Source organism: Gastrolobium bilobum, unplaced genomic scaffold (assembly GCF_033153095.1).
Source record: "Gastrolobium bilobum isolate Gb01-03AN ecotype WA unplaced genomic scaffold, APGP_CSIRO_Gbil_v1 utg500, whole genome shotgun sequence".
Classification (NCBI taxonomy): domain Eukaryota; kingdom Viridiplantae; phylum Streptophyta; class Magnoliopsida; order Fabales; family Fabaceae; genus Gastrolobium; species Gastrolobium bilobum.
The window spans coordinates 1,230,242-1,256,276 of NW_026896335.1; the positions used below are offsets into that span (position 1 = coordinate 1,230,242).

At 33.3% G+C, this 26,035-nt stretch overlaps 3 protein-coding genes across 5 annotated transcripts; 1 reads left to right on the forward strand and 2 right to left on the reverse strand.

Moving 5' to 3' along the window:
- Positions 1–974: 974 nt before the first annotated feature.
- On the forward strand, positions 975–7,654 carry LOC133299027 (probable ATP-dependent DNA helicase CHR12). Of its 3 annotated transcripts, none has more exons than XM_061498417.1 (12): positions 975–1,217; positions 1,280–1,396; positions 1,485–1,549; positions 1,807–1,995; positions 2,182–2,331; positions 2,719–3,114; positions 3,216–3,475; positions 3,606–3,824; positions 4,534–4,741; positions 4,819–4,972; positions 5,382–5,984; positions 6,772–7,654. In XM_061498417.1, exons 1-12 carry the CDS (start codon positions 1,046–1,048, stop codon positions 7,461–7,463), a joined length of 3,225 nt encoding a protein of 1,074 aa, XP_061354401.1. In that variant the 5' UTR covers positions 975–1,045; the 3' UTR covers positions 7,464–7,654. The 3 variants fall into 3 exon arrangements, with proteins under 3 accessions (XP_061354401.1, XP_061354403.1, XP_061354402.1); XM_061498419.1 differs by having other exon boundaries at positions 975–1,162; positions 1,237–1,396; XM_061498418.1 differs by having other exon boundaries at positions 975–1,162; positions 1,252–1,396.
- A 521-nt stretch (positions 7,655–8,175) lies between these two features.
- On the reverse strand, positions 8,176–11,332 carry LOC133299028 (RAN GTPase-activating protein 2-like). The gene is made up of 2 exons (XM_061498420.1): positions 11,236–11,332; positions 8,176–10,012 (listed from the first exon to the last, which is right to left on the reverse strand). Exon 2 carries the CDS (start codon positions 9,999–10,001, stop codon positions 8,391–8,393), a length of 1,611 nt encoding a protein of 536 aa, XP_061354404.1. The 5' UTR covers positions 10,002–10,012; positions 11,236–11,332; the 3' UTR covers positions 8,176–8,390.
- Positions 11,333–12,878: 1,546 nt separating this feature from the next.
- Positions 12,879–13,856, reverse strand: LOC133299094 (2-hydroxyisoflavanone dehydratase-like). The gene has a single exon (XM_061498518.1). The coding sequence runs from the start codon at positions 13,854–13,856 to the stop codon at positions 12,879–12,881; it is 978 nt and encodes a 325-aa protein (XP_061354502.1).
- Positions 13,857–26,035: the final 12,179 nt, after the last annotated feature.

Here is a 26,035-nt window from a genome sequence, read left to right on the forward strand (position 1 = left end):
GGAGGAGGGAGAGAGATATAAAAAAAAAATTCAAAAAATAATAATAATCAAAAAAATACTTTTTTAATATTAATTAATAGTTGAGATTTAATAAAAAATGTACGGTTCAAGTTTACTTTATCATAAAAATAATAATAATTTTTTAATATTAATTAATAGTTGAGATTTAATAAAAATGTACGGTTCAAGTTTACTCTATCATAAAAATAATAATAATTAAAAAACATGATTTTTAATAATTAATTAATATAATTGAGATTTAATAAAAATGTACGGTTGTAGTTTACTGTATCATAAAAATAATTATATTTTAAGAGATAATTCATAAAAAAAAAATCTATAATATTTATTTACAAAAAAATCAAGTTTAAGATAATTTATAGTGATTTTTTTCTAAAAAATACAAGAATATATTATGATTGGTTAATATAATGTATGTAATTACAATATTATCATGAGCTTATATATTTAACTTTGTTTTTATAATATATTTTAAATTTAAATAATATTACTATGTGTTTTAATAAAAAAATTATCATTGTTAACTTCAAATAATTAACATTAAGTAAGTGGAATGAGAGCAAATCCTCTCATATGTTAATTAAATAATTATTCATGAGTAAATCAATAGTAGTAATCTTATCATTTTCTTATTCTAATATTTTTCTTTCTCATTTTTCATCATCATTAATTTGCACATAAATAATTAAAATATTTTCACATAATATGATCATGTGAGATAAGATTCAATAGTCTTTATAAATTTATGACTTGTATATAAGTTGTATGTTATTTAGAAAGCATCAAAGAATATAAAATAATTGGTTCCGTAATTCGTAATAACTATGTTACGCATAGCGAAGAGTTAAGAGAGAGAAAGCGGCGAAGAGAGGGTTGTAAGATATCTATCTATCTATATATCGCGGAAGGGAAGTGAGAGAGTGTGTGTTTTTGTTTGGCAATTGGCACTCACACAGATGAATTCAAATATTGGGTAATGAAATAAAAAGGAGAGGAGTGTTCCCGCCAGCAGAAAGAGGGAGCGATGGAGCAAACACTGATCGGTGCCCTCAACCTCGTTTCTCGCAACCTCCCTCTTCCTTCCGATCTCTTTGACGCCGTTTCTTCTATCTATCACGGATCTAACCACCTCAACTCCTTCGTACGCTACCTATTTCACCATTACTCTTTGCTTCATTTTCTCTCGTTAATTCTGTGTGTTTTCTTTGATTCTAGATTATTCTTATGCAGGCCGATGCACGGGATTCCACATTGGCAGACCTTCAAGATGCACTGTTGAAGCAACGCCCTAATGGTGTCTCCAGTTCTACATTAAACAAAGCAATCGAAAGCCGTTTTCAAACTCAGATTCAGCATCGCTTAGCTCAACTTGAAGGTTCACTATTTCACTAGTATGCTGTGTTTTCATATGGATTAATTTGAAGTGATCCTTAATAAAAGTGTTGATTACTGTTTTCAACCAGGATTGCCTTCAAGCAGGGGAGAAGACCTACAGACCAAGTGCCTGCTTGAGCTTTATGGACTAAATGTAAAATTTATTCTTTAATCTTTCTTCCTAGCTTAGTGTATTGTGAATCTTGTGTAACTTTGGCTAATTAGCTATCAAATTGTTTATAGTTTGGCATTTTTAGTGCTTAGGTTCTGATAGGCGAAATAATATGTATGTAGCTTACTTGTTATTATTTCCAGTGAAGAAATTATTATATCTATATTTGCTTGTATCAACTGGAACCGATAAATGACAACAATTGTGTCCTTGTCTGCCAAGGACCTTTTTACTGGCAGCTAGCAGAGTTGCAGAGGAAGGTTCGGACTGACGTAAGTTCTGAATACTGGCTCAATGTTATATGTGCATATCCTGACAGGCAACTGTTTGACTGGGGCATGATGCGGTTGCGTCGTCCACTTTATGGCGTTGGAGATCCATTTGCCATGGATGCTGATGATCAAATAAGGAAGAAACGGGATGCTGAGGTGATTTTCTATTTTACTGGTCGTAACCCCCTGGTTGGTTTAAATTCATTTTTCATATCATGCATGGATATCATCGGTTACAATTTACATCTGTTGATAATGAGGCTTCATTGATGCAAGGAGTGTATGGACATGGAATGAAATTTATTTATATTGCTTTTCTCATAAATAGAACCTCAAATGCAGAGACTATCAAGATTAGAAGTGCAGGCAAAAAATCACGTAGAGACCAGAAAGAGAAGATTTTTTGCAGAAATACTGAATGCTGTCCGTGAGTTCCAATTACAAATTCAAGCTTCTTTGAAGAGGAGAAAACAGAGGAATGACGGTGTCCAGGTACACTCTTTCTTCCCCCATGTTGTTGCAAAGCATGTATGTATATATGGGAAACTTATATATAAATTTTGGATATAACTTTTTGGCCTATTGGGATTAGAAATATATGTGAACTACTCTTCTTATGATAATTAGATGCATTGGCAGAGAATGTAATCAGAGTGTGTATGTGCTTTCGATAATTTAGGTTATACAAGAAAGAGAACTTTGTTTATGTTCAAATATGTCAATATGTTGAAGAGGACTGTTTGACTTTGATAGCATCTTTTTTGGTTCTTGTGACATTTCTATGTGATTTTAGATGTCATTTTTGCTAGTCTTGTCGGTTGAAAGATCATTTTTCATTGGTTCAATATGGATTATGAATTCTCATAAATAATATTGCAGGCATGGCATGGAAGGCAAAGACAACGTGCAACGCGGGCTGAGAAATTGAGATTCCAAGCCTTAAAGGCTGATGATCAGGAAGCTTACATGCAAATGGTGAAAGAGAGTAAGAATGAAAGATTAACTATTCTTCTTGAAGAAACAAATAAACTACTTGTAAATTTGGGAGCAGCCGTTCAACGTCAAAAGGACTTAAAACAATCAGATGGTATTGAACCCTTGGAAGATTCAGTAGCTGAATTATCAGAATCAGTTGCTTTGAAGAATGAAATTTTTAAGGAATCACCTCTTGAGGAAGATGTGGAGTTGATAGATTCTGATCATAATGGTGACACTAGTGATTTACTTGAAGGTCAGCGGCAATACAATTCTGCCATACATTCAATTCAAGAAAAGGTAGGTATCTGTGAATTACTTTATTGTAATTCTGTCATACATTCAAAATTCAAAGAAATTGTAGTACACTGGAATTCTAACCAGCTTAATTTTTTTTACAGGTAACGGAGCAGCCATCTAGTCTTCAAGGTGGGGAATTAAGACCATACCAGCTAGAAGGGCTCCAGTGGATGCTTTCTTTGTTTAATAACAACTTGAATGGAATTTTAGCCGATGAAATGGGGCTTGGGAAGACTATACAAACCATTTCGTTGATAGCGTATCTTTTGCAACACAAGGGTGTGACTGGTCCTTACTTGATTGTGGCGCCAAAGGCTGTTCTGCCAAATTGGATCAGTGAATTCTCAACATGGGCTCCTAGGTATGTCCAAGGCAGACATTGAAAAATTATTTCCTAACCTGTTCTCCTGGTGGGGAGAGGGTAAAATATTCTGGCTTCTTCACAACATTGTTCATTTTCAAATCACTTGTGCATTTTCTTTCTGATTCAGCATCACAACTATTCTTTATGATGGACGGCTGGATGAGAGGAAAGCAATGAAGGAAGAGTTGTCAGGGGAGGGGAAATTTAATGTTTTGATAACGCACTATGATCTTATAATACGAGACAAAGCATTTCTCAAGAAAATTCATTGGAAGTACTTGATTGTGGATGAAGGGCATCGTTTGAAGAATCATGAGTGTGCTCTAGCAAGAACCCTGGACTCTGGGTATGATTCTACGTGTTCAGTATTGGTGTTATGGTGATTTTTAATATGTTCACCAATATTGGTTTTACGAGGATGTTTAATATGTTTACTTCCCTAAATTCTTGGTTATGCTGTTCTTTTATTTTCTTTAGAAAAATACTAAGCAGCCTGATACTCTACCAGACTGAAGAAAAATATATATATGCTGAAATCAAAGTAGAATATAGCTTTCAAAATTGTGCATAGCATTGTCAAAGCAGTCAACAACACTGTTTATTACCTGTCAGTGTGGTGCCAATTTAGCTCCCCACTTTTATTTCATGTTTCCATGTTTGTTTGGATTTATATGTCCACAGAAATTTCATTTAATTCCTTAATCTTAATCTCTGTAAAGGGACATGGGTTGGTTGGACTCAATTTGACCTCAACCCTGGCCAAAACCTGAATTTTGAGACTGGCCTGTGCGATGGTTATTCAGCTTCAATAAGTCTTTAGATAAATTGCTTAGTCAAAACACAAATGTGGTCAACCATCTTCTTTGCAGAATTTCACTTAGAAGTATTATTTTTTTGTCTGCTACATCACTGTCATATGTTTCTTATAGAGCTGCTTAGGTTCTGCAATATATCTTGTTGACTTTCTTGGTTTGTTTAAAACAATTTTTATTAGGATTAAACTACTATACTCTAATATAGATGACTTTTCTAATTTAATTTTTACTCCTGTGCAGCTATCACATTCAACGAAGACTTCTGTTGACTGGTACCCCAATTCAGAACAGTTTGCAGGAATTGTGGTCCCTGCTCAATTTCCTCCTTCCAAACATTTTCAATTCAGTTCAGAATTTTGAGGACTGGTTTAATGCTCCCTTTGCAGACCGAGTTGATGTCTCTCTAACTGATGAAGAACAGTTATTGATCATTCGGCGTCTGCATCAAGTGGGTTTCTCGCTTCTTGTTTCTTATTCTCTTGCTCTTGTCAACTTCTTTCTGATATATATCATTCACTATTTTAGGTAATAAGGCCCTTCATATTAAGAAGGAAAAAGGATGAGGTGGAAAAATATCTTCCCGGGAAATCTCAGGTCATACTCAAATGTGATATGTCAGCCTGGCAGAAAGTATATTATCAACAAGTCACAGACGTGGGCAGAGTTGGCTTAGACAATGGTTTGTATCTCAATTGTTTTCCAGCTAACCCACTTCTCTTAACGTCATAAAAAACAAATGTTTTTCCCATGACTATAGTTATATTTTCAATATGCTTATGAATCAGCTCTTCCCATCTTTTGGGAAGCTTTTTGCCATTTTTACTAGTTGCAGCTCTAATAAATTGGTGAAATAAGATTATTTTGTTAGTTCTATGTAAATGTGATTTCCAATCACCTGGTGCTGGTGTTATTCTGTCTTTCTTTTATCAAAAGAAAAACTTCCACCCCTGTTTTGTTCCCAAAAAAACAAAAAACAGAAATAAAATTAACCCCCGTAACATTAGTTAATTTTTACAGCCTTCTCTGCTTATCTGATTTCTTGGGAACTTGAGTTACAAACTTTTTACTAAATAGAGGACAATCTGTAGGTTCTGGAAAATCAAAAAGTCTACAGAACTTGACAATGCAACTCAGAAAGTGTTGTAACCATCCCTACCTCTTTGTTGGAGACTATGATGTGTATAAACGTGAGGAGATTGTCAGAGCATCAGGGAAGTTTGAACTTCTTGACCGTCTACTTCCAAAACTTCGCAGAGCTGGTCATAGAGTCCTCCTTTTTTCACAAATGACTCGTCTCATGGACATTCTTGAAATTTATTTGCGACTTCATGATTATAAATTTCTTAGGCTTGATGGCTCAACAAAAACTGAGGAAAGAGGTTCCCTACTACGGGAATTCAATGCTCCTGACTCTCCATACTTTATGTTTCTCTTGAGCACCCGCGCTGGAGGTCTTGGTTTGAACTTGCAAACAGCAGATACTGTTATAATTTTTGACAGCGATTGGAACCCACAAATGGATCAACAAGCGGAGGATCGAGCCCATCGCATTGGGCAAAAAAAGGAAGTTAGAGTTTTTGTGTTAGTTAGTGTGGGATCTATTGAAGAGGTGATTTTAGAGCGCGCTAAACAAAAGATGGGCATTGATGCCAAAGTCATCCAGGCAGGGCTTTTCAACACAACTTCAACAGGTTTGTTCTTGATACTTTTGCTATATCCTTTGAATATCTATCAGTAGCTATTTTTTGGGTGGAGGAAAGCATTTCTTTGCAGGTTGTAAAATATGAGGGAGAGGAGGTTTCTTGTGTTCACTGTTTCGGACTTAAGAGCAAGCATTATGCTTGCAAATTGCTGCTTATTCTTTGTATAACCTTCCCTGAACAACTCTTCTTATGTAATATGCATCATGCGTCAAACTGCTACAGCAGCTATTATCAAAATACAGAAGTGGTATCCACAGTATTATTCATGACATGTCGATACTTGATCCAAACTGATAGTCATGGATTTGATGTCCTTTTATACTGAACCTAGCAAGTTTTTATACACTTAAATCTTCTTCTTATACATTGTTTGTGAGAATCTCACCCAATGCCACATCTATATGAAAGTTACATCCTTACAGGCATAACATGCATCCGGAATGTTTACCTGCGTTTTCATCTTATCTTCTCATTTGAGCTTTTTTTTTTTTTTTTTTGGTCGAGGATTTGAGCAATGTTAGAGAATAATAAGTTGGTTAAGATTAATATTGCAGTCCTAATTGTATATGACTTTCTCGTATGATTTTGAGTATTATTTTAGAGATTTAAGAGTTAAGAATCAATGTCTTTCATATCTATGAAGCATGGACACTTTAGAAAGAAGTCGTATTCGACTTTAGAACATAACTGTGCCACCATGTCAGTCTCCTGTGTTGAGCTTTCTAAGACTTACTAAAAATTAACATTTGAATCAGTGGTATTTTTATTTGTACAGCCCAGGACAGAAGAGAAATGTTGGAGGAGATTATGCGTAGAGGTTCAAGCTCACTTGGGACAGATGTGCCAAGTGAGAGAGAAATTAACCGCCTTGCAGCCCGATCTGATGAGGAATTTTGGCTATTCGAGAAAATGGATGAAGAGAGAAGGCAAAAGGAGAATTACAGATCTCGACTCTTGGAAGAGCATGAACTGCCAGATTGGGTATACTCTCCACTAAATAAGGATGATAAGGTCAAAGCTTTTGACAGCGGTAGTGTTACTGGAAAGCGGAAAAGAAAAGAAGTGGTATATGCAGATACATTAAGTGATCTACAATGGATGAAGGCTATGGAGAACGGACAAGACATATCTAAGCTTTCAATTAAAGGGAAAAGAAGAGACCACCTCCCTGTAGACAATCATGCACAAGCCAGTGATGACATGGGGGCAGAAGAAAGGGTATTAGAGTTAAGGAGTGAAAGTGTCCCCATGGCCAATGAGGGATCAAGTGAAGATACTTTCAATGTGACCCCTGCCTCTAAGAGACTCAAGCCTGAAGAAATAAATTCCCAGAAACACGAAAACGAGGATGTCAGAGTAAGTGGTTTGAACGAGCATGTGTTTTCCTGGAATACTCACAGAAAGAAGAGATCGAGCTATCTTAGCCAGGGTTCATTATCTGATACTAGAGGGCAGAACTTGAACTGATCGGAGTTTCAGTTTAGTCATGGACACCAGAAACTTTCCCAACATTTGAACTGTAATTCTGCTTTTAATTCTGTGAGTTTGTCACGAACGAGTTACCGGTAGATTGCACTCGATCAACAAATGAAGATACCAGCAAATTCCTTCGGGCTGTTGTAACATGTTTATATGCATTAATGTAAAATCAATCAATTGATGAAGCATATTTCCCTGGTTCGTGTCCATGCTTCCGTCTGGATGGTTAAGCAATGGATTTCCGTGGATAACAGTTGTGGGCGAACACTTCTCAACGAAATTACCTAAACGAAACAAAAAACTGACAGAAAAATTATTAGTAAAATTAACGCGATTGGGTAAAAGGACGCAAAATTCAGTCTGCTTACACAGGATTTTGTTTCCTGTATACGACGAATACACGAATCCCATGGACAAGAGGGGCGTCTTTCACCAAAATATTTTCCTTTGCGTGAATACACAAACTTATGTATGCCTCTTTTACCCAAAGGAAGTGCAGATGTCGGATGGCGAATGTTGTCTTCAAATCTGTTTTGGTGATTAATTATGGACGTAGCATTGCTCCATATTTTACCACACACCGCCGAAGGTTTGGAGGGCTAGCTACATCATCTAATTATCAAAACTAAGTTCAACTGTATAAACAATGAAAATAAAGGTAGGAAGGGATGATGAAAGACTGTTATTGACATTTCGGTCTTTTGTGAAGAACACACTCATATCGTAAAAGGTTAGCCATTTATTTCCTAATAAATACCTTCGATCATAAACAAGAAAATTGGAGGCTGCGTAATGAATCTTTAGGCTTGAAATTTTCAGACACGAATTTTATATCGAAATAGAAGTTTACTCTTTAAAGAGAAATAATAATAAAATTAAAAAAACTAACACAACAGAATCACTCCTCCAGTTCATTTAAATGACTTCAAGGTTCTTCATTTTGGATTCCAGTTCGGCCTCACTACCTCTTCCTTCAGCAGAATCTTCATCATCGTCTCTTCCATCAGGGTCATTTTCATCTAATGGCCCAAGCAAGTCAGGAGATTGTTTAAATATATCCTTCACCTCATCAATGCCTTCATCAGAAATGTGGTTTCCATTAATGTTCAGAAACTTGAAATCAGCCTTTTGCACAACAGTCAGAGCCAATTGTCGAGCTCCAATCCTTGTTATTTGGTTGGAACTTAGATCAATTTCCTTCATGTGGACATGACCTTCAACTGCCTTGCTTACCTGGATGGCACCTTCATCCTTGAGTTCATTCTCGGAGAGGTTCAACCTGGTAAGAAATTCCTTTGCTGCTAGGCAAGCTGCTATTGCAGGAGCAGCATCAGCAGTAATCTCATTTCCACTCATCTCCAAAACTTCAAGGTGAGGTGCTGATTCCTGAAGAGCACTGACTATAGCAATTGCGCTATCATCTTCCAAGTTTAGTTCGCTCAGGTATATCTCTCTTAACCCTGCATGGTTGATCAGAGCTTTACTAAGAGAAACTCCACCTTCTACCCCAAACATGTTGTCTCGCAAATCAAGCTTTTTCAGATGGGTACAATTCCCTAGAGCATCAGACAAGGCAACTCCACCTTCAGGACCTATCCTTGTAGAGGAACAACGAAATTCCTCTAATGAAGGAGAACGCTTCACAATGTCAGCTATAGCTAGTGCCCCTTCATCTCCAGTCATATTATTATGAAATTGAAGAACTATGAGCTTTTCTGTGGAAGGAATCAACTCACAAACTGCTCGAGCAGCTTCCTCTGAGATTCCATCATTCATCAGATAAAGCTCCTCCAAGCTGTTTTGAGATTTCAAGAGTGCTCCAAATGCTCTAACACCTTTCTCACCTAAAGCATTTTCAGAAAGGTTTAAAGATTTCAACACACTACCCTCTAGAGCCGCTGAAAATATATTCATGACATCAAGAGCTTCTGCTTCTGATCTTCCAGCAATAAAATCCGATAGATCTACTACTTTCAACTGGTTCTTGAGGGAAACGAGAATGGGCTCAGCAACTTGTGCTGCTCCTAATCCAAAACTTCTATTGCTAAAGCATATTTTAGTGAAAGAATTTCCTGGCTCCTTTAATGGCCTTAAGAGTTCCTCAGCCTCATCTGCTTCAATGAAGGCCCGTTGGCCTTTAGATATATCAAAAACAGATTCATGAAGAGCAGTGGTATTATCAGGTGTCACCATTTCTTTGGTATCCATTTTACCAGGTCCTCTTTTAAGAACCTCTAGGAGGAGCTTACTACATTCTTTGGCATAAAGCTGGACTGCAGAAACTCCGTCACCATCTGGCTCTTTCTCATAATGAAGGTTTGCTGTGGCAAAAGCTGCATCCTCAATTCCTTTCGCATTCTCTTCCGCCTCTGCCTTATCCAAAGTCCCATACTTCTGCGTGAAAATAGATTTAGTCACTAGGTTGTTGGTCATTCGCTCCACAAGCATCTGTCTGGTGTTCTGACTTGGAGGCCATAACTTAATAGAAAATTGTCTATGTTGCGAGTTCAGCTCCATAGCATCCATTGCAATGAAACCTACAAGAAGTGCTTATGTAAGTAGTTTCAATATGTTGGATATTTTACAAGAGAAGAAAGAGAGGGGGGGGGGGGGGGAAATTGAAGGTGCCCATGTCCAGGCCTCTAACGCACAACTATAACAAAAACAACAGTTAATATGCAGGCAAGACTTAAGTATTTGCCCCAAAATTATGCATAGCACATAATTTGACTTTTCTTCCATGTATTTTATTTCATATAAATCTACCTTTGTCATCTTTCCGATTCTACTATTTATGAAGAACCAGAATAAGATCTACATGGAGCTTGTCAAAAGTTCTCACCATGCAAATAAGCCTTAAACACTTCTATTCAATGATTAGATTATGAAAGACATCATCAACAACCAAGCCTTATCCCACTAATTTATGAATAACATGACCAAGTACAGAAATTGGTATTACAAGAAGATTTTGTTAAAATTGCTATCAAAACTAGAAAAAGCATACGAGATTATTTAATGTCAATAAACCTATCTTTCAAAATATCTACCAATGAATGACCCAATACAGGCTAAAGATCTATCTGTTGGCATCTCCATTCTCTTTTTATCTTTGTTTTTTTTTCCAAAATATATCCACTTTCCCTTTACTTTCCTAAAAATGCAAAGACAATCATATATACATACTTGCTCTGAAGTTAATTATCCGCTCTAATGTGCAGTACAATCAACCAATGTCACTCGCACTCCTACATTTCAGTCTAAAGTAAAATAACAAATTTGTCCCAACAGCGTATATATATTCATTCCTAATACAATGTCATGGAATATATAGGACCAAGGTAAACCCACAAACACAAGAACAAACTTCAGACCCAGATATACTGATAAAATAGCATCGATTCAGTCACACGAAGCACGGGGAAAGACGCATTTCCATTTTAGATGACATTAAAAAAGAAAATAAGTTTATAAAAGCAAGGGTGCCAACAAGTCAAGAAAATTCGGGATTGTTTCCTCGGTGAAAACCCACAAATCTATCGCAAAAATCTTAGCTTAAGCGAAAAATGCAACAGATCTGAGACAGTGCAAAGCTACAAACTTGAAATGAGATATAAAGGGATTCAGAAAAATTTGAACTTTGAAAGGGGAGAAGATAGGGTCGGAAGCGCAATGAACCGTGGAAACCATAAAATGAAATAGAGAAGAATTGAAACAGAAATAAAGTACAAGGGAAACCCTAGAAAGAAGAAAAGTGTACCTCTTGATCTTGATCTTGATCTGAAACTGAGAATGGGCACTGTGCAGTTAGCACAATCTTGATTCTTGAATTTAAACGATTGTTCTGTGTGAGAGAATGTCTCTGTGGAGGGAAAATCTTAAAATGATGCAACTCTAATAAGATTTGAAGATGATTACTAAGATTCGGTGAACTCTTACTCCTACCCAAGTTTACTTTACACGAAGTGTTTTAGCGCTTTTTTCTTTTTTTTTTCTTTTTTAATATAATATTTTGATGTATTTTTAGTTATTCCCCAATTACAAATAAAAAAATATTTATTCTTTTAAAAGAATATTTATTTTAGTTAAAATTAATATTTTTTATTTAAAATTTAAATTAAAAAAAAGGGTAAAGTGTGTGTCATTTTAAAAGATATAAAATTGTGTCATTTTAAGAGAGAGAAAGAGATAGATAAAGAAGGAGAGAAAGTTGACAAAAAAAAAATAAAAGTGTGGTCTTACTTCTTTGTGAGAGTGAAAGGATATAAGTTGTGTCCTTTAAAAGGATAAATATTTTTCCCTTAAAAAAAATCTTTTACTTTCTCTTCCCATATTTTTTATTGTGTATTTTTCTCTCACTTAAAATGATACAATTATATATTCTTTAAAAGGACAAACATCTATCTCATTATAAAAATATTATTTTAATTCTGTTTTAAAATTTTGTAAAAAAAAAAATGATACAAAGGTAATTTTTATCATCTTCTTTATAACACTGCAAAAATATGAAATAAAATAACATTTTTGTAATTATAAATAAAACCATTTTAACTGAAAATTCAATATCAAATTCCAGCTTTTTTTTCTCTTTTTCTTTTTTATATTACATAGAAATCAAACTGCAAACTTAATACACACCCAACACCACTAGGCTAACCTTACTGATGCTAGTTTTTATTTTTCAAATATAACAAAAGGTAACAAAATTCTACGCAAAGTAGAAAGATTTTTTTTTTTTTTTTGTCGGATTCAAAGTAGAAAGACTCTTAGTCACATTCAGAGTACCTTATATTTAATACAATTTTATTTTATGAGTATGAAGTACTTTTGATAAATTTGATATGGAATAAATGACCACATGTAATTTCTATCCCAAATTAGAAGTCAAACATGTCTGTACCAACTCTTGATGCTATCACAAATTTGGGCTGGAATTGTAACTAGAAAAAGACATTTGGGGATCCAAGCTGCTAACCTAAAACAACTTAGAGCAAGAGAGAGAAAGCAGAGGGGGGTATTCGGGTTTCCTTCAATAATAAGCACACAAGACAAAAAATAATAAGGGTTTATTGTTTGTCCTTCAAAAGAATGGTCCTTTTAGATAAATGAAGTATGTTTTTTCAAATTTTAAATTATAAATTTTTTTCTGCATTCTCTCTTCTCCAAATTACTTTCTTTATCTCTCCTAAAAGAATATAAGTGTAAAAGAATACACATTTTTCCCAAACAATAAAAGAGTAAATGATGTAGCAATAACTAAAATCTCAAACTAGAGAGTACAACATTTTTGTTTTTCGAAACTGAAATATTGTGTCCAATATCTTTCATGTAATTATTCCAACAGATGAAAATCAATCCTAATCCATGAATTAATTATTACAACAGATGAAAATCAATCCTAACTCATGAGAGAAAAGAAGCCAAGCGTTTGATCATGACTCTAGCTTTATCAGTTTCAGGATTGAAGATCTGGAAACCATGTAGCTCATCTCCAGCATCAAACAGTTCCACTTCACCTTGCCATCCACTTTTCTTCACAGACTCGTAGTACAAAATATCTCTGTCTCTAAACTCATCCTTCCCAGTAATACAAACCAGAATCTCAGAACAACCAAGTGTAGCCAAGCCAGGGGCTTCAGGACCACAAGGGTTGACCATAGGGTTATCGATTCCACCTGGTGCATCTGGGTATACGAAGTTCCAAACTTTAATGGCCAAACTCGTAGGGTGCTCCTCAACAGGTTCAGATCCAATTGGCTTCGAACCCCAGAAAAATGGGTTGCAGAGTAACGCACCCAATATCTTAATATTCCCAGGCAAGGTTTCAGTGCCAGCACGCATAGCTAAGTTATGTGCAAGGTTTGCACCGTTGGTGTCACCCCCAATATAGAGTTTGTCGAAATCACCATGGTTGAGTAACCATGGCTCAGTGTTTGTGGGGTTATTGGTTGAATGGGAAGCAACCCATTGGAGAGTACTCCAACCATCTTCATAAGCTGCTGGAAGAGGGTGGTGTGGAAGGAGTCTATAATCCACAGACACAGCTATTATATTTGCTTGAGAAACTAAGATGTTAAGGTAGCGGTGACAGTATAAAGAGAAGGCTGATTCAACGCAAAAACCACCACCGTGAAAGTAGACAAAGATGGGAAGTTTCTGGCTCTGATTTTGATCGGATTTTGGAAGGAAAACGCGAGCAGAGAGGTAAGGGTTATCTGAGATAATAATGTCTTTGGATGAGACCCCAGTTTCAGGGTCTTGAGGGGAAGGTGGCACAATTGGAGAGCCTAGGAGACGTTCCACGGTGCCATCCTTGTAGACTCTGATAAGGGGAAGAAGCTCTTTTTCTATCTCTTTGTCGGTGGAAATGGAAGAAGCCATTGAAGGTACAGATAGAATAAATTGAAGGAAACAGAGAGGATGGGGCTATGGGGTGGAATGGAAGGTGCGGTTTTGTGTTGAGACTTGAGAGAGGGCTATATACTAATTAATATTAAGCTGTCAAAGTATAATTAATAATTGGGTTTGGTGCTTAATGTGCGTTATTAGTTTGTCATTGTCAAAAGTGGATATTTCTACGTTGATGCCCTCTTTTCTAAATTAATTTATTATTTTATCTCATTTTTAAATTATATATCACTACTGTCCCTCTAAATTAAAACAAGAATAATATGATGAATCAACCATATGTATATATAACATGTTTAATATAAGGAAAATGTGTTTATCCTTTTAAATGACATAACTTATATCATTTCATTCTTACAAAGAAGTGTGATCCACACTTTTATTTTATTTTTTGTCAATTCTCTCTCCTCTTTTATTTATCTCTTTCTCTTTCTTAAAATCAGATAACTTCACGTCTTTCAAGATAAGAGATACTCTGGGACAGTGACTAATGTGCCACGCTTTGGCAAACAAATTACCAAAATGCTACGCGAATTACGTTTGCAAATAATTCGCTACACTGTGCAGCGAATTATGTCAGGTCAAGTTGCCCCGTCAGCATCACTGCCACGTGTCATCTCAGGAGTAATTCGCTAGGGTATGTAGCGAATTACTCTAAACGGAAACCTGATGCACAGCAGCATGCTGGACACGTGTCAATCATACACAAATTCGCTAGACACCCCAGCGAACTTCCCTCAAAAAATTTCTATAAATCCCCTCTGCCCCCCACCCCTTCCCCACCTCTCCATCCTCACCCTTCTCTCTCAAAGTGTGGTCTCTCTCTCTAAAGGTTAGTTTTATTTTTTCTTTAGTTGTTTTTGTTTTAAAATTTTATTTAAGTTATTATTTAATGTTTAGTAGTAGTTAATGTAGTTATTTGGGTTAATGTTTTTGTTTGATTAGTTTATGTTGTTTCAATATTGTATTTAATTTATTATTTAATGCATTATTTAATGTTTAATAGTAGTTAGTATAGATTTTTGAAACATTAGGTTAGTTAATGTAGTTATTTGGGTTAGTTTTGGTTGAATTCATTTTATTTAATGTATTATTTAATGCATTATTTAATGTTTAATGTTAGTTAGTGTAGATATTTTAAACATTAGGTTAGTTAATGTAGATATTTCAAACATTAGGTTAGTTAAAGTATTATTTAAGGTTCATTCTCTTTCATATAAAGTTAAGTTAGTTTAGTTTTATATTTAAAGTATTATTTAAGGTTCATTCTCTACCAGTTAGGTATTTGTGCTCCACGCATATCTTCTAATTCTTGATCTGGATATTCTCAATTAACATTCGTGAAATGGCTGATTCCATCCCAAAATGGTACATTATCATTTCCTGTTCAATAACATATCCAAAACCCCAAAATCATATAATTTGTTTATATGACATAACATACACCACTAACACGGTTATTAATCGATTCTACATACCTGCAACTGGAGGGTCTTGCATTCCTACAATGCCAGGCGACGGAATTGGTAGACCAACTGCAGTGGACGGACAACAATCAAAATCACCATCGACATCTGTATCCGAGGACTCACTGTCCGGAACAAGACCTTCATCAACCTCTTCCTCCGAACTATCGGTACGCCATGATGGATCGTACATGTCGTGGACCGGCAAGCTTTCATCAAACAGTTGTTGAGTTTGTGGTGCAAGCGCGGGGGACGCGTCCTCATCTTCCGGATTAACCACTGGAACCATGTTTATGTCGATGATGTCAGTGGATGGTGGAGAAAGTTGACTGCTTGATTGTCCACCATAGTTGACTTCTGCATAAAATTTAATAAATCTTGACTCGCCGTGTTCTGAAGTGCTTGCATCTACTACTAATGTTACATCGTCATCTTCAACAATTTTGACGCCAACCCATTGCACGTGGTTACCAGAGGCACACCTAGCGGTCAATCGAGCAAGAGTTTGACCACGTTGTAATCTCAACTTCTTGTAGATTATCTTCTTAAGCTCGTGAAGATTGCATGTTGGGCTCATGCGAAACATTTTTGCATCACCTTCAAAAACTTGCCCGTTTGGCCCCAAATATCTTCTCCCATTATAATAAACTGTGGCGATTACATCATTCCTACCCTCACTCATCTTACCAAAGTAGAAAATAAACTAACATTCACAAAAGATAACACAAAAGTAGTAATGTTTGTATATAAATGGCAAATTTTCGCACTCAGAGTCCGTTCCTGAAATGGAATTGAGCTGATTTATAGTAACAAAGTTCGCTACATGAGGTTGTACTTTATGCAACATAATTCGCTATGCCCCCTAGCGAATTACTAGGGGGCTGACACCTGTCCATTATCAATCAGAGTGGTCCCTATTTCGCTATGAGTCATGGCAAAATTAGTACATAATTCGCTAGGCAGTACAACGAATTATTGGGGTATTGACACGTGTCCTGACAATGACTGGACAGGACTGGCAAACTGACACATAATTCGCTGCAAGGTACAGCGAATTACAGGAGTTGTGACATGTGTCCGACAAGAGACTGCCATGAATGACTCCTGCTCACTGTAATTCGCTATATACCCCAGCGAATTACTCCTGGGATGACACATGGCATTCTTACTGACGGAGCAATCTGACCTGGCATAATTCGCTGCACAGTGTAGCGAATTATTTTCAAACGTAATTCGCTACACTAAGTAGCGAATTATCCCGCATGACAATTTGAAAATTTTTACTGTTCGCGTGACATTCTGATAATTTGTTTGTCAAAGCGTGACACATTGATCAGTGTCTGAGATACTTTACCCTCGTTATAATCATATCCTTCAAGTCGTCGAAGAGCACTACTCCAATTGGCTGGACGCGCGGGAATATGCAAGTGGAATCGTGAACCGTGTCGGGGTAGTTAGATAATTGCGCTTTTATGCTTTTAATTATGGGAAAAGCATACATAGTTGTGTTATTTTATCTTTGCTTTTTCTTTTTCTTTTTAATGAAATTTATATTTTTGGGTGTACATGAAAGGTTTGTTTTGTCTGATGTTACTTTTGATAATTTTATCTAATATTTATCAAAATGACGTCGTTTTGAGACAAAAATCATGGTATTTTTATAATTTTAGTTTATTTCAAGGTTATACTAGTCTTTATCACTCTAATTTTTTAATTTTTCAACTCCAAAACAACGTCGTTTCGATGAACATTAAATAAATTTATCTAAAATAACATCGAAAACTTTTTTCCCGTGTATGAAATGACATAACTGAATACATATTTTTTTTCTTTAATTATTTAAATTGTCCAAACATAATTTGATATTTTATTTCGGTTTTTCAAAAATTTAGATAAATGTATAATTTATCACTCTTTTTAGATAAATTTTCTTACAAGATTTTATGACTTGAAATTAAATTTAATCCAACTAAAATATGATTTAAATCTATAATAAAATTATATCAAAATTTATTTTATTTTTTAAAATTCAGCCTAACCACATTGATTTTAGTTTCTTCAGGTCATTTAGGGGAGTGAATCCTCTCTCTCATTTTAAAATTTCACATAATATAGTTATATGAAATTTTTATATTTATCTTTTTCTTTACATATATTAAATAAATAGAATCCAATTATCATTAATAAAAAATAAATACAAAAAATTTATATAATCAAATTATGTAAAACTTTAACATGAAAACATCTATTCCCGGTCAATAGCATCCCCGCACAGAGTGACTTTCATAATCCTCACGGAGTCACAGTCACAGCCATATTTTTTATTTTATTTTTGTACGAGCATGGGCATAGCCCCAACAAAAATAGAAAAAGGACAGAAAAAGAAAGCTAAAAAGCAGACATGTTAAACAAGTTGAAGCGGACATAAAACACTTTCATTATTATGCACTCACTTATTGCCAAACAAGTTAAAAACATGGTTGCTTCCTACAAGTCTTATAGGACACGATTGTCATTTTATACATGTGTTCAAACGCGTCGCCCCAGAGACTTTAGCGGCCAACGAACACTACCTAACCCTGACTTTCCGCCTTATAGTTATAGTTTATGATGCACGGAGAACACACGAGATACGATACGTTACCACGTTAATTTTAAAAAATAGTATATTTTGATACATTGAGACACGTTTTGAAATTAAATAATATTTTCAATATATAATATATTTTATATTTAATAGATATAACAGTCCATAATAAGTCATATAATCAATCAAATATTAAAATTTCATAACATAAATATAAAAAAAAATTATTTTTCGTACTTTGTTAATTTTTCAATTCAAATTTCATAACAGAAAAAAATTGATTTATAAATGATTTTATTTTAGTTAATAAAATAAAATTAAGACAAAAAAAAGGTGTCCCAGCGTGTCCAATTGTTGACCACGTGTCCGAAAAAATTGACCGCGTGTCGAAAAAACGTGTCGGAACTTGTCGAAGAGTTGACCACGTGTCTCAAAATATTAACCGCGTGTACGAACGTATCCGTGTCGGACACGTGTCCGACATGCACAATTCACAAAAAAGTGCGTGTCTGTATTTTATAGGTTATAGTTCATCACACTTCACAGTAAAAACAAAAAATAAAAAAAATTATTCTTCCTACCCAATTTTTTCATTACCAATATATTACCATCCTAATATAATTATGTATTATGAAAGAATATTTTAAAAGTTATTTTTCATTTTTCTCTTTTGAAAAACTTTTAAGAAATTGTCAGTTAAATGAGATCCAACCGCTGAAAAGTTGTAGTAGATTAGTAGTGAAAAATGAAATAATAAGAATATCCTACCTTAAAAAATAATTCTGATCTCTCTTATACATATATAAAATTCACATGAATTCATATAAATAGAAGAACGATACAAATAAAATATAGATCACACATATTTTTATTAGTATATAAGATAAATTTATCTTCTATTACATAAAAAATATTAAAAAAAATAGAAGATTGCGCGCTCCTACTCAAAAAGGAAATCCCCTTGTTATTTACTTTTCAAGAAATATTGTTATTATAAGTAAATTGTCAAATGTTTATTATTCGTTATTTTTTAGATATTTATGACAAAAACTAATAACTAATAAACATTTACTAATTCATTTCAAATATCTTACATCTATGAGAAGAAAAAATAAAAATAATAAAGTGTGAAAACTAAACCTTTACCGTGTGTGTGAAAGAAAATAATGCAAGTAACATTTATCTCTCATAAACATGTGACTTATGACATGTTTGGTAACAATTTATTTTAGAGAAATTTTTTACTTTTTTAAAAATATTATTCTGTGGAGCTGTCCAAAAATTGTTTGCCTTTAAAATAAACTAAATCCAATAAGCAATAAGTATAGTATATGTTTGATTTTTAATTTAATAAAAACACACTTTTAAAATTCTTTCAATAAAATTTTAATTATTTTATTTAAATAAGAAACTAATATAGCATGCAGTAATTTTTATAACAATTATTTTTCAAATAGTTAGCTGATGCGGGGTCAAAATAATTTTTAATGAATAAAATCCAAAAACTCGGGAACAATGATCAAAATTGGCTACGACTTATAGTATATTATGTTCGCCAATGATTTTATGAGACGTGGCACATTTTCGCAGGAAAAAACTGACGTGTCATAATTCGTTATCACTGGTAGCGAATTTGGTCTGCAATACGAACATGTGTCACGAAATCATTGATCACAAAATTCACTATCAGTGGTAGCTAATTATGATACATGACAATTTGATAAAAAATATTGTTCACGTAGCATTTAAATAATTTTTTTGATAAAATGTTACATTTTTGGTCACAAATCCAAACTGGTCCACTCTTTGATGGAAGCATGAAACCTGATACAGTATCTCTCCTCCAATTTTATATTTTAAGAGTGGTGGATACAGTAATCCGTATTGTGGACGGCATTTGAATATGAAAAAAAATGTTTATCTTTTTAAATAACAGTTATATCTTTTCATTTTCACAAAGACATGAGACTTATATTTTTATTTTTTTGTCAACTCTCTCTCTCCTTCTTTATCTACACCTTTATTTTTTTGTCAACTCTCTCTCCTTCTTTATCTATTTCTTTCTCTCTCTTAAAATGACACAATTTTACATTCTTTAAAATGACACACACTTTTTGTTTTGAATATTGATTTAACAGAGAAAAATACAGATGTGTTGTCACAATGTTGTCAATATGGAGACTTTCCTACCCCTAAAATTATGGGTCATCCAACATCTGGGAATAATTTATAGTACTATCGTAGGTTATATCGGAGTTCACATTAATTGATATTTCTTTTTGAACAAAAAAAATGATTTTAGTATTTTATATTATGAATTTAGTGTTTGTCATTTTAAATGACATAAGTTATGTTTAAGAAAGAGATAAACACAAGAAATGAAAATCATGGAAGAGAAAGTGAGTAATTTTTTTATTTATATTTTAAATAAAAAATATTTTTTATGTCTATTTCTTTTTTAAAATAAGATAACTTTATATTATTTAAAATGAGAAACATTCTTCTCTTATATTATAATATAAAATCTCTTGTCACATCCAATAAAATCAGTATCCCATGGTACCGAAAGTGCTCTGCTACTTCTGATTCTTTACTTAGTGCCTAGGAGACATTTGACTACATTCGAAGCAAGCCTACCGACTAGCTTGTTAACTCTTGCTGATTCTATTTTCAACGACGATAAACGAAACTATTGATGGATGCCCCCAGTGTCTTATCTTACAAACTCAATATAGTACTAAATCATTGTATTACCGAAGCATTGATTTACATTCAAATGTCCAAAATAAGTAATGACCTAAAAATAGTTCAATATAGGTGATTTAGGGTGTGTTTGATTGTATTTTAATTTTTTTATTTTTAAAATTATTTTATAGAATAATTAATTAATAGATATTTTTTACACTTTTTTATTTTGAAAGTTAAAAATCAAAACACAAACAAAAATAACAGAAATATTTTTACAAAATAAAAATAGGATTTATATAATTATATTACAGAAATATTCTCTAAATTTGATTTAATAAATAAAAAAATTAATTTTATATATATTTTTCTTACAAAATAGGCTTTATTAAATGAGTTTTTTATAAAAAAAATGAAAAATTTATTTTTTGAAACAGATTTCAAACCAACTTTAAATTTCAAAACTTGTTTTCTTGGATTCACTGAGCTATTGGCCAGGCCTAAGCAATACATTATACAACTTATCTCTGCTGACTAAACTAATCGCCAAAAAAGAAAAAAAGAAAAAACCTCGAATAAAAATAGTAGAATCGAGTAATTTTTTTTTATATTAATCATAATTATCTTTTTGAAACAAATTGATCACAAGATATTTTCACAAGCTTTAATCCTTTAAATTGGCTATAGGATTAATTTTGAATCGAAACTTAGCCATATTTAAATCTCTTACACCTTTTCCTCCCCCAAAGATATATAATCAGGTCAAAATTTGAAAAACCGAATCAAACCATTTTATAAGAACTGGTTTTTGAAACCGAACCAGATTATATATTTTGGATATAATTCAGTTTTGATATTATTAAATTAGTTTGGATATATGCAATAACCGATTCATTTCTATTTCACGTGGATTCAAATAAATCGGACAAGCGGCTATTACGCCTAGAGTCGGCAAAACGGGTTCGACTTAGCGGACTAACCCACCCAATTTATCAAACGGGGTAAGGCGAGCTGAGTTTTTCAACTCATCTCAAAAGTGGGACGTACTCATTTTTTTAGCAGGTTGATGACTAGCATAGACGGATCGAGGTGGGTCAGTATAAAATAGACTCGGGCTGGCGGACCAACCCGCCCAACCCGCCAGACGGGGTGGGACGGGCTGAATTTTTCAGTTCACTTTCAAAAACAGGACGAAAACTCATTTTTTAACAAGTTGATGACAAAGTGGGGCAGAACGAGACACGGCCCCCACTTTGCCACCTTTAAATTTACGCCCGTTGCTTTCCTTGCCGATTCCTATGTGAGTCGGTACCTACGATTGCTTTTGGTGCAAGTCATACTCATACCTATTTTGGAATACACGGCCATCAAATCATACCTACTACAAACATGGCCCTTAAGATTGGATTGTAGGACTATAGTGTTAAAAGTTATTCTATTTATTGAAGTGTTCCTTAAGATTGTAGTTACTGTATCGATATTTTGATATTTAATGCTTTCATTAATAAAAAACGTCTATTACTCATTTACATGTTTATTTCAGCTTTATTTTTTAGAAATTAAAAATAAATATGTAAGTAATAGTAGGTTTCATCGTTGATTAATAATAAAATTCTCCCAAAAAAAATATGATCTCCATTCGTTCCTTAAAAAAAATCATATTAATCCTTTTTTAGGAACTAAATTGAATCATCTTGTTATAAAAAAAAAAAAATTGAATCATCTTTATTGAATTTTCGAGGAATTATATTTTCAAAGAACTAGAATTGTAGAGAGACCAAAAATTAATTTTTTTTTTATAAAAGATGAAAGTGGAGGATCATATTTTTTGTTAGAGACCTAAAAAAGACTTTACTATAATAAAATACTAAAATATAAATGGAGTAAATTGTAATGGTCTAAGATAATGTGATAATTTCCCTTTCATAGAAACGTGATCAAGGTTTTTTAGTTGTTTATTTATATTTTTTTGTTTACAAACTATATCTGAAAGTTCAGTAAGTTACACTAGGTACTTCCAAAAATACACAATGTAAGTTGTAAAAAAATTTGTAAAAAAAAATTGTAAAGATCTTTTCCGTGATTGAGTAGTACTACTATAAATGCTACATTTTGGACTAAGAGCTATGATTCCTTAACCAAGTCCTTCTTGCAACCAATTTACCAAATGATTCCGGAACTAAGCCCTTGCATACCAGAAGCTGCAGCTCTCCTACAACAACATAACTTGCATTCTTATATTCTTATGTTCCTAAGTGCTATGTTAGTCCCTTTATTTGTTGAGAAATGATATCTTTTTAGCTAGCTAGGATATTGGAAATTTAAACAAACATGTTCTCAAAACAAACTTTAAGATAAAACTCATAACATGGCTAATAGCACTCCAATTAAGCCTCACCAGTCATCATAAGATTAAGATTAAGACGTACAACAGGAGCATTTCAGGAATAAAATTTGCAAGAACAAGCCTACGGTATAAAATCCAAAGTGTTTCTTAGTCAAAGGAGGAAAGAAGCCAAGCGTGTGATCATATTATTGGCATTCTCAGTTTCAGTATTAATTGTAAATGTGAAAAGCATGATCTTCCTCTTCAACCTCAAACAATTCCGCATGACCTTGCCACTCACTATTCTTCACAGCCTCGTAGTACCAAACTCCTCTGTCTCTAATCTTATCTTTGCCAGCAACACAAACAAGAAGCTTCGAGCACCCCAAGTGTTGCCAACCTGGGAGTTGCGTTAGCCATCGAAGGGTTTGAAGAACAAGAGCAATGGAAGCACACGGGAGGATTGCTACAGAGCATAGCAGAATATGATGAAACAAGGAAAGTACAAATTGGGTGGAAGAACCTGAGTTTCATTCTCATCGTTGTGGAACAGTGATCATTTTGTCACGTTTGGACGAAAAAATTAACAAACTGTCACGTCAACAGTAAATTTTGTCAAAATGTTATGCAACATGATTCGTTACACAATGTAGCGAATTATGCATGCAAGTAATTTGTTACACATGTAACGAAATATGCCACGTCAGAATCAAAAATGTCACATGTCAAATTTTGAGAAATTCGCTACCCTATGTAACGAATTTTTCAAAATTTGACATGTGGTATTTTTGTTTCTGTGCATTCTGACGTGACATATTTCGCTATACTGTGTAGCGAATTACTTGCATGCATAATTCGCTACACTGTGTAACAAATTATACAACGTAGTATTTTAACAAGATTTACTGTTAACGTAGCAGTCTCTGATAATTTTTTTATCCAAACATAATACTTTAGTCACTGTCCGCTCATCAGTAGCATCTTTTTGAAGAACATAAAATCTTAATTTTGGATACAAAATTAATTTTATAAACGGTTAAAAAAATTATAGGTTGTAGGTATATTAAGAGGAGCTTACTTACCTAAAATATTAATTATGATTGGTATATAAAAACAAAGGAAAGTACAAACTTTACCTCGAAAAACTCTCCTCTCTATTATAGATCCAAGAAAATAAATTGTACTGTACTGGATCCAATGAACTATTGGCCAGGCCTAATTGGCGCTTTGTACGTGTCCAATGTATCTATAGTCAAGTTTTAGCGGGTTTTTTTTTTTTTTTTTTTTTCAGTAGATAGAAAATATGACTAGAACAAACAGAAAAGTATATTTGGATAATGACTAAACGAATGGCAATAATATATATTTTTTAAGGGAAATTGTTTTCTTATATGACATAGGATAAAATTTATTTTTTATAGACACATATAGAGGAGAGAGAAAAGAGAATATAAGAGAGAAAAAAAAATAAATAAATCCTATCTCTTTATATGTAAGTGTAGGAAATTTTTTTTACCTTATATTACATAAGGAAAACAATTTTCATTTTTTAAATAAGAAAAGTATATTAACTAAACAATAGAAATGGAATCCTCCGGGAGCAGTGAATATTTGGTGAACTCGGTTCACAATCACATAAGTCCTTGTAGAAAAAAGAAGAAGAAAAAGGAGAGAGGAGAGAGAGAAAAAAGAGAGAAAGACCACCAAATTAATTTTTCTCCAAGAAGCAGGGTCGGAACAACTGTTCCAACGAGGAAATGGCTGAGAAATTATATTTATATAACCAGAATGAGCCACGCTATTTGAATTTTTTTTTACTTAGTGTATTTATTTTTATTTTTATCCAAACCGGTCAAATTTGATTTGAGCACCTTTAATATTATATTTTTGTTATCATAATTTAAACTTGACATTTCTGATTAAGGAAAATAATTTCTTTTAACATGAATAGATGATTATTAATCTTTAATGTAATGATTAAAAACAATCCATACCATATAGTATTATTCTATTTTGAATTTCAAATAAATTTATTCTCAAAATAAAGTTTACTTTTAAAGTTACTGCTAATTCATAAAAACAACTATAAAATTTATATCAAACTCTTATTATGAAATAAACTATTGAAATTTGGAAACTATTATTGCTTTAATTATAAGTTGCTTAGTATTAAAATCTTAATCTGAAATAGTCAGGATAATTATTAAATAGAATGTATTACGTATACCCTTCTTTTTTTATCGACAGAAAATAAGATACCTTTCTTGATAAGAGATGTCATCATGACGTGTCAAACTGTCAATAATAGCTTCTCATTGTCGGAGAAAAAATTAATTTATTATTTTTTTAATAAAAAATTATGAATAAGTAGATGTTTGGAAATTAATTACGAAAATATAGCAGTCAAACATGTCCCATAAGGGCGTGACCGAGGAGAGAGACACGTCCCATCTGGGCGTGTTTCACCAGGTGCTGCCACGTGGCACAAAAATCAACAGTTTGACCGTAAAACTTTGGAAGTCCATAACTTTTGACTTGGGTATCCGAATTAGGTAATTTTTTTTTATTTCACATAACTTTTCGAGATCTACGTAATGACACCTCATTTGGCATATTTTGTCTCTCACAAAAAAAATTGAATTTACAATAATGATATCATAAGAACGTTTAAACTCAAATTAATAAGCAGAAAACTACTGTTATGATTAGAAACATTCATAATAAAGATCGTTATGATTATGGTAAGTTATGATAAGGTTAATTATGTATGTTATTGAGATATATATTAAAAATTTGAATGAAGAATTTTATGAAATTTATAATTTTATTCGGTTAACATCTGTCGGTGACAGAATATCGAATAATTTATATTAAAAAGTCAAGTGAGTGCTTTTCGTTTTATTTTGATTTTTAAGTTTTTGTTCATGATTATAAAAATGTTAGATTATTTTTAGTAATAATTATAAGGTAACAAAGTCATGTCATTTTTAATAATTATGGTATCATTGTTGTAAATTCAATTCCTTTTGTGAGATAAAATATGTCAAATGAGGTGTCCTTACGTAGATCTCAAAAAGTTATGTGGAAT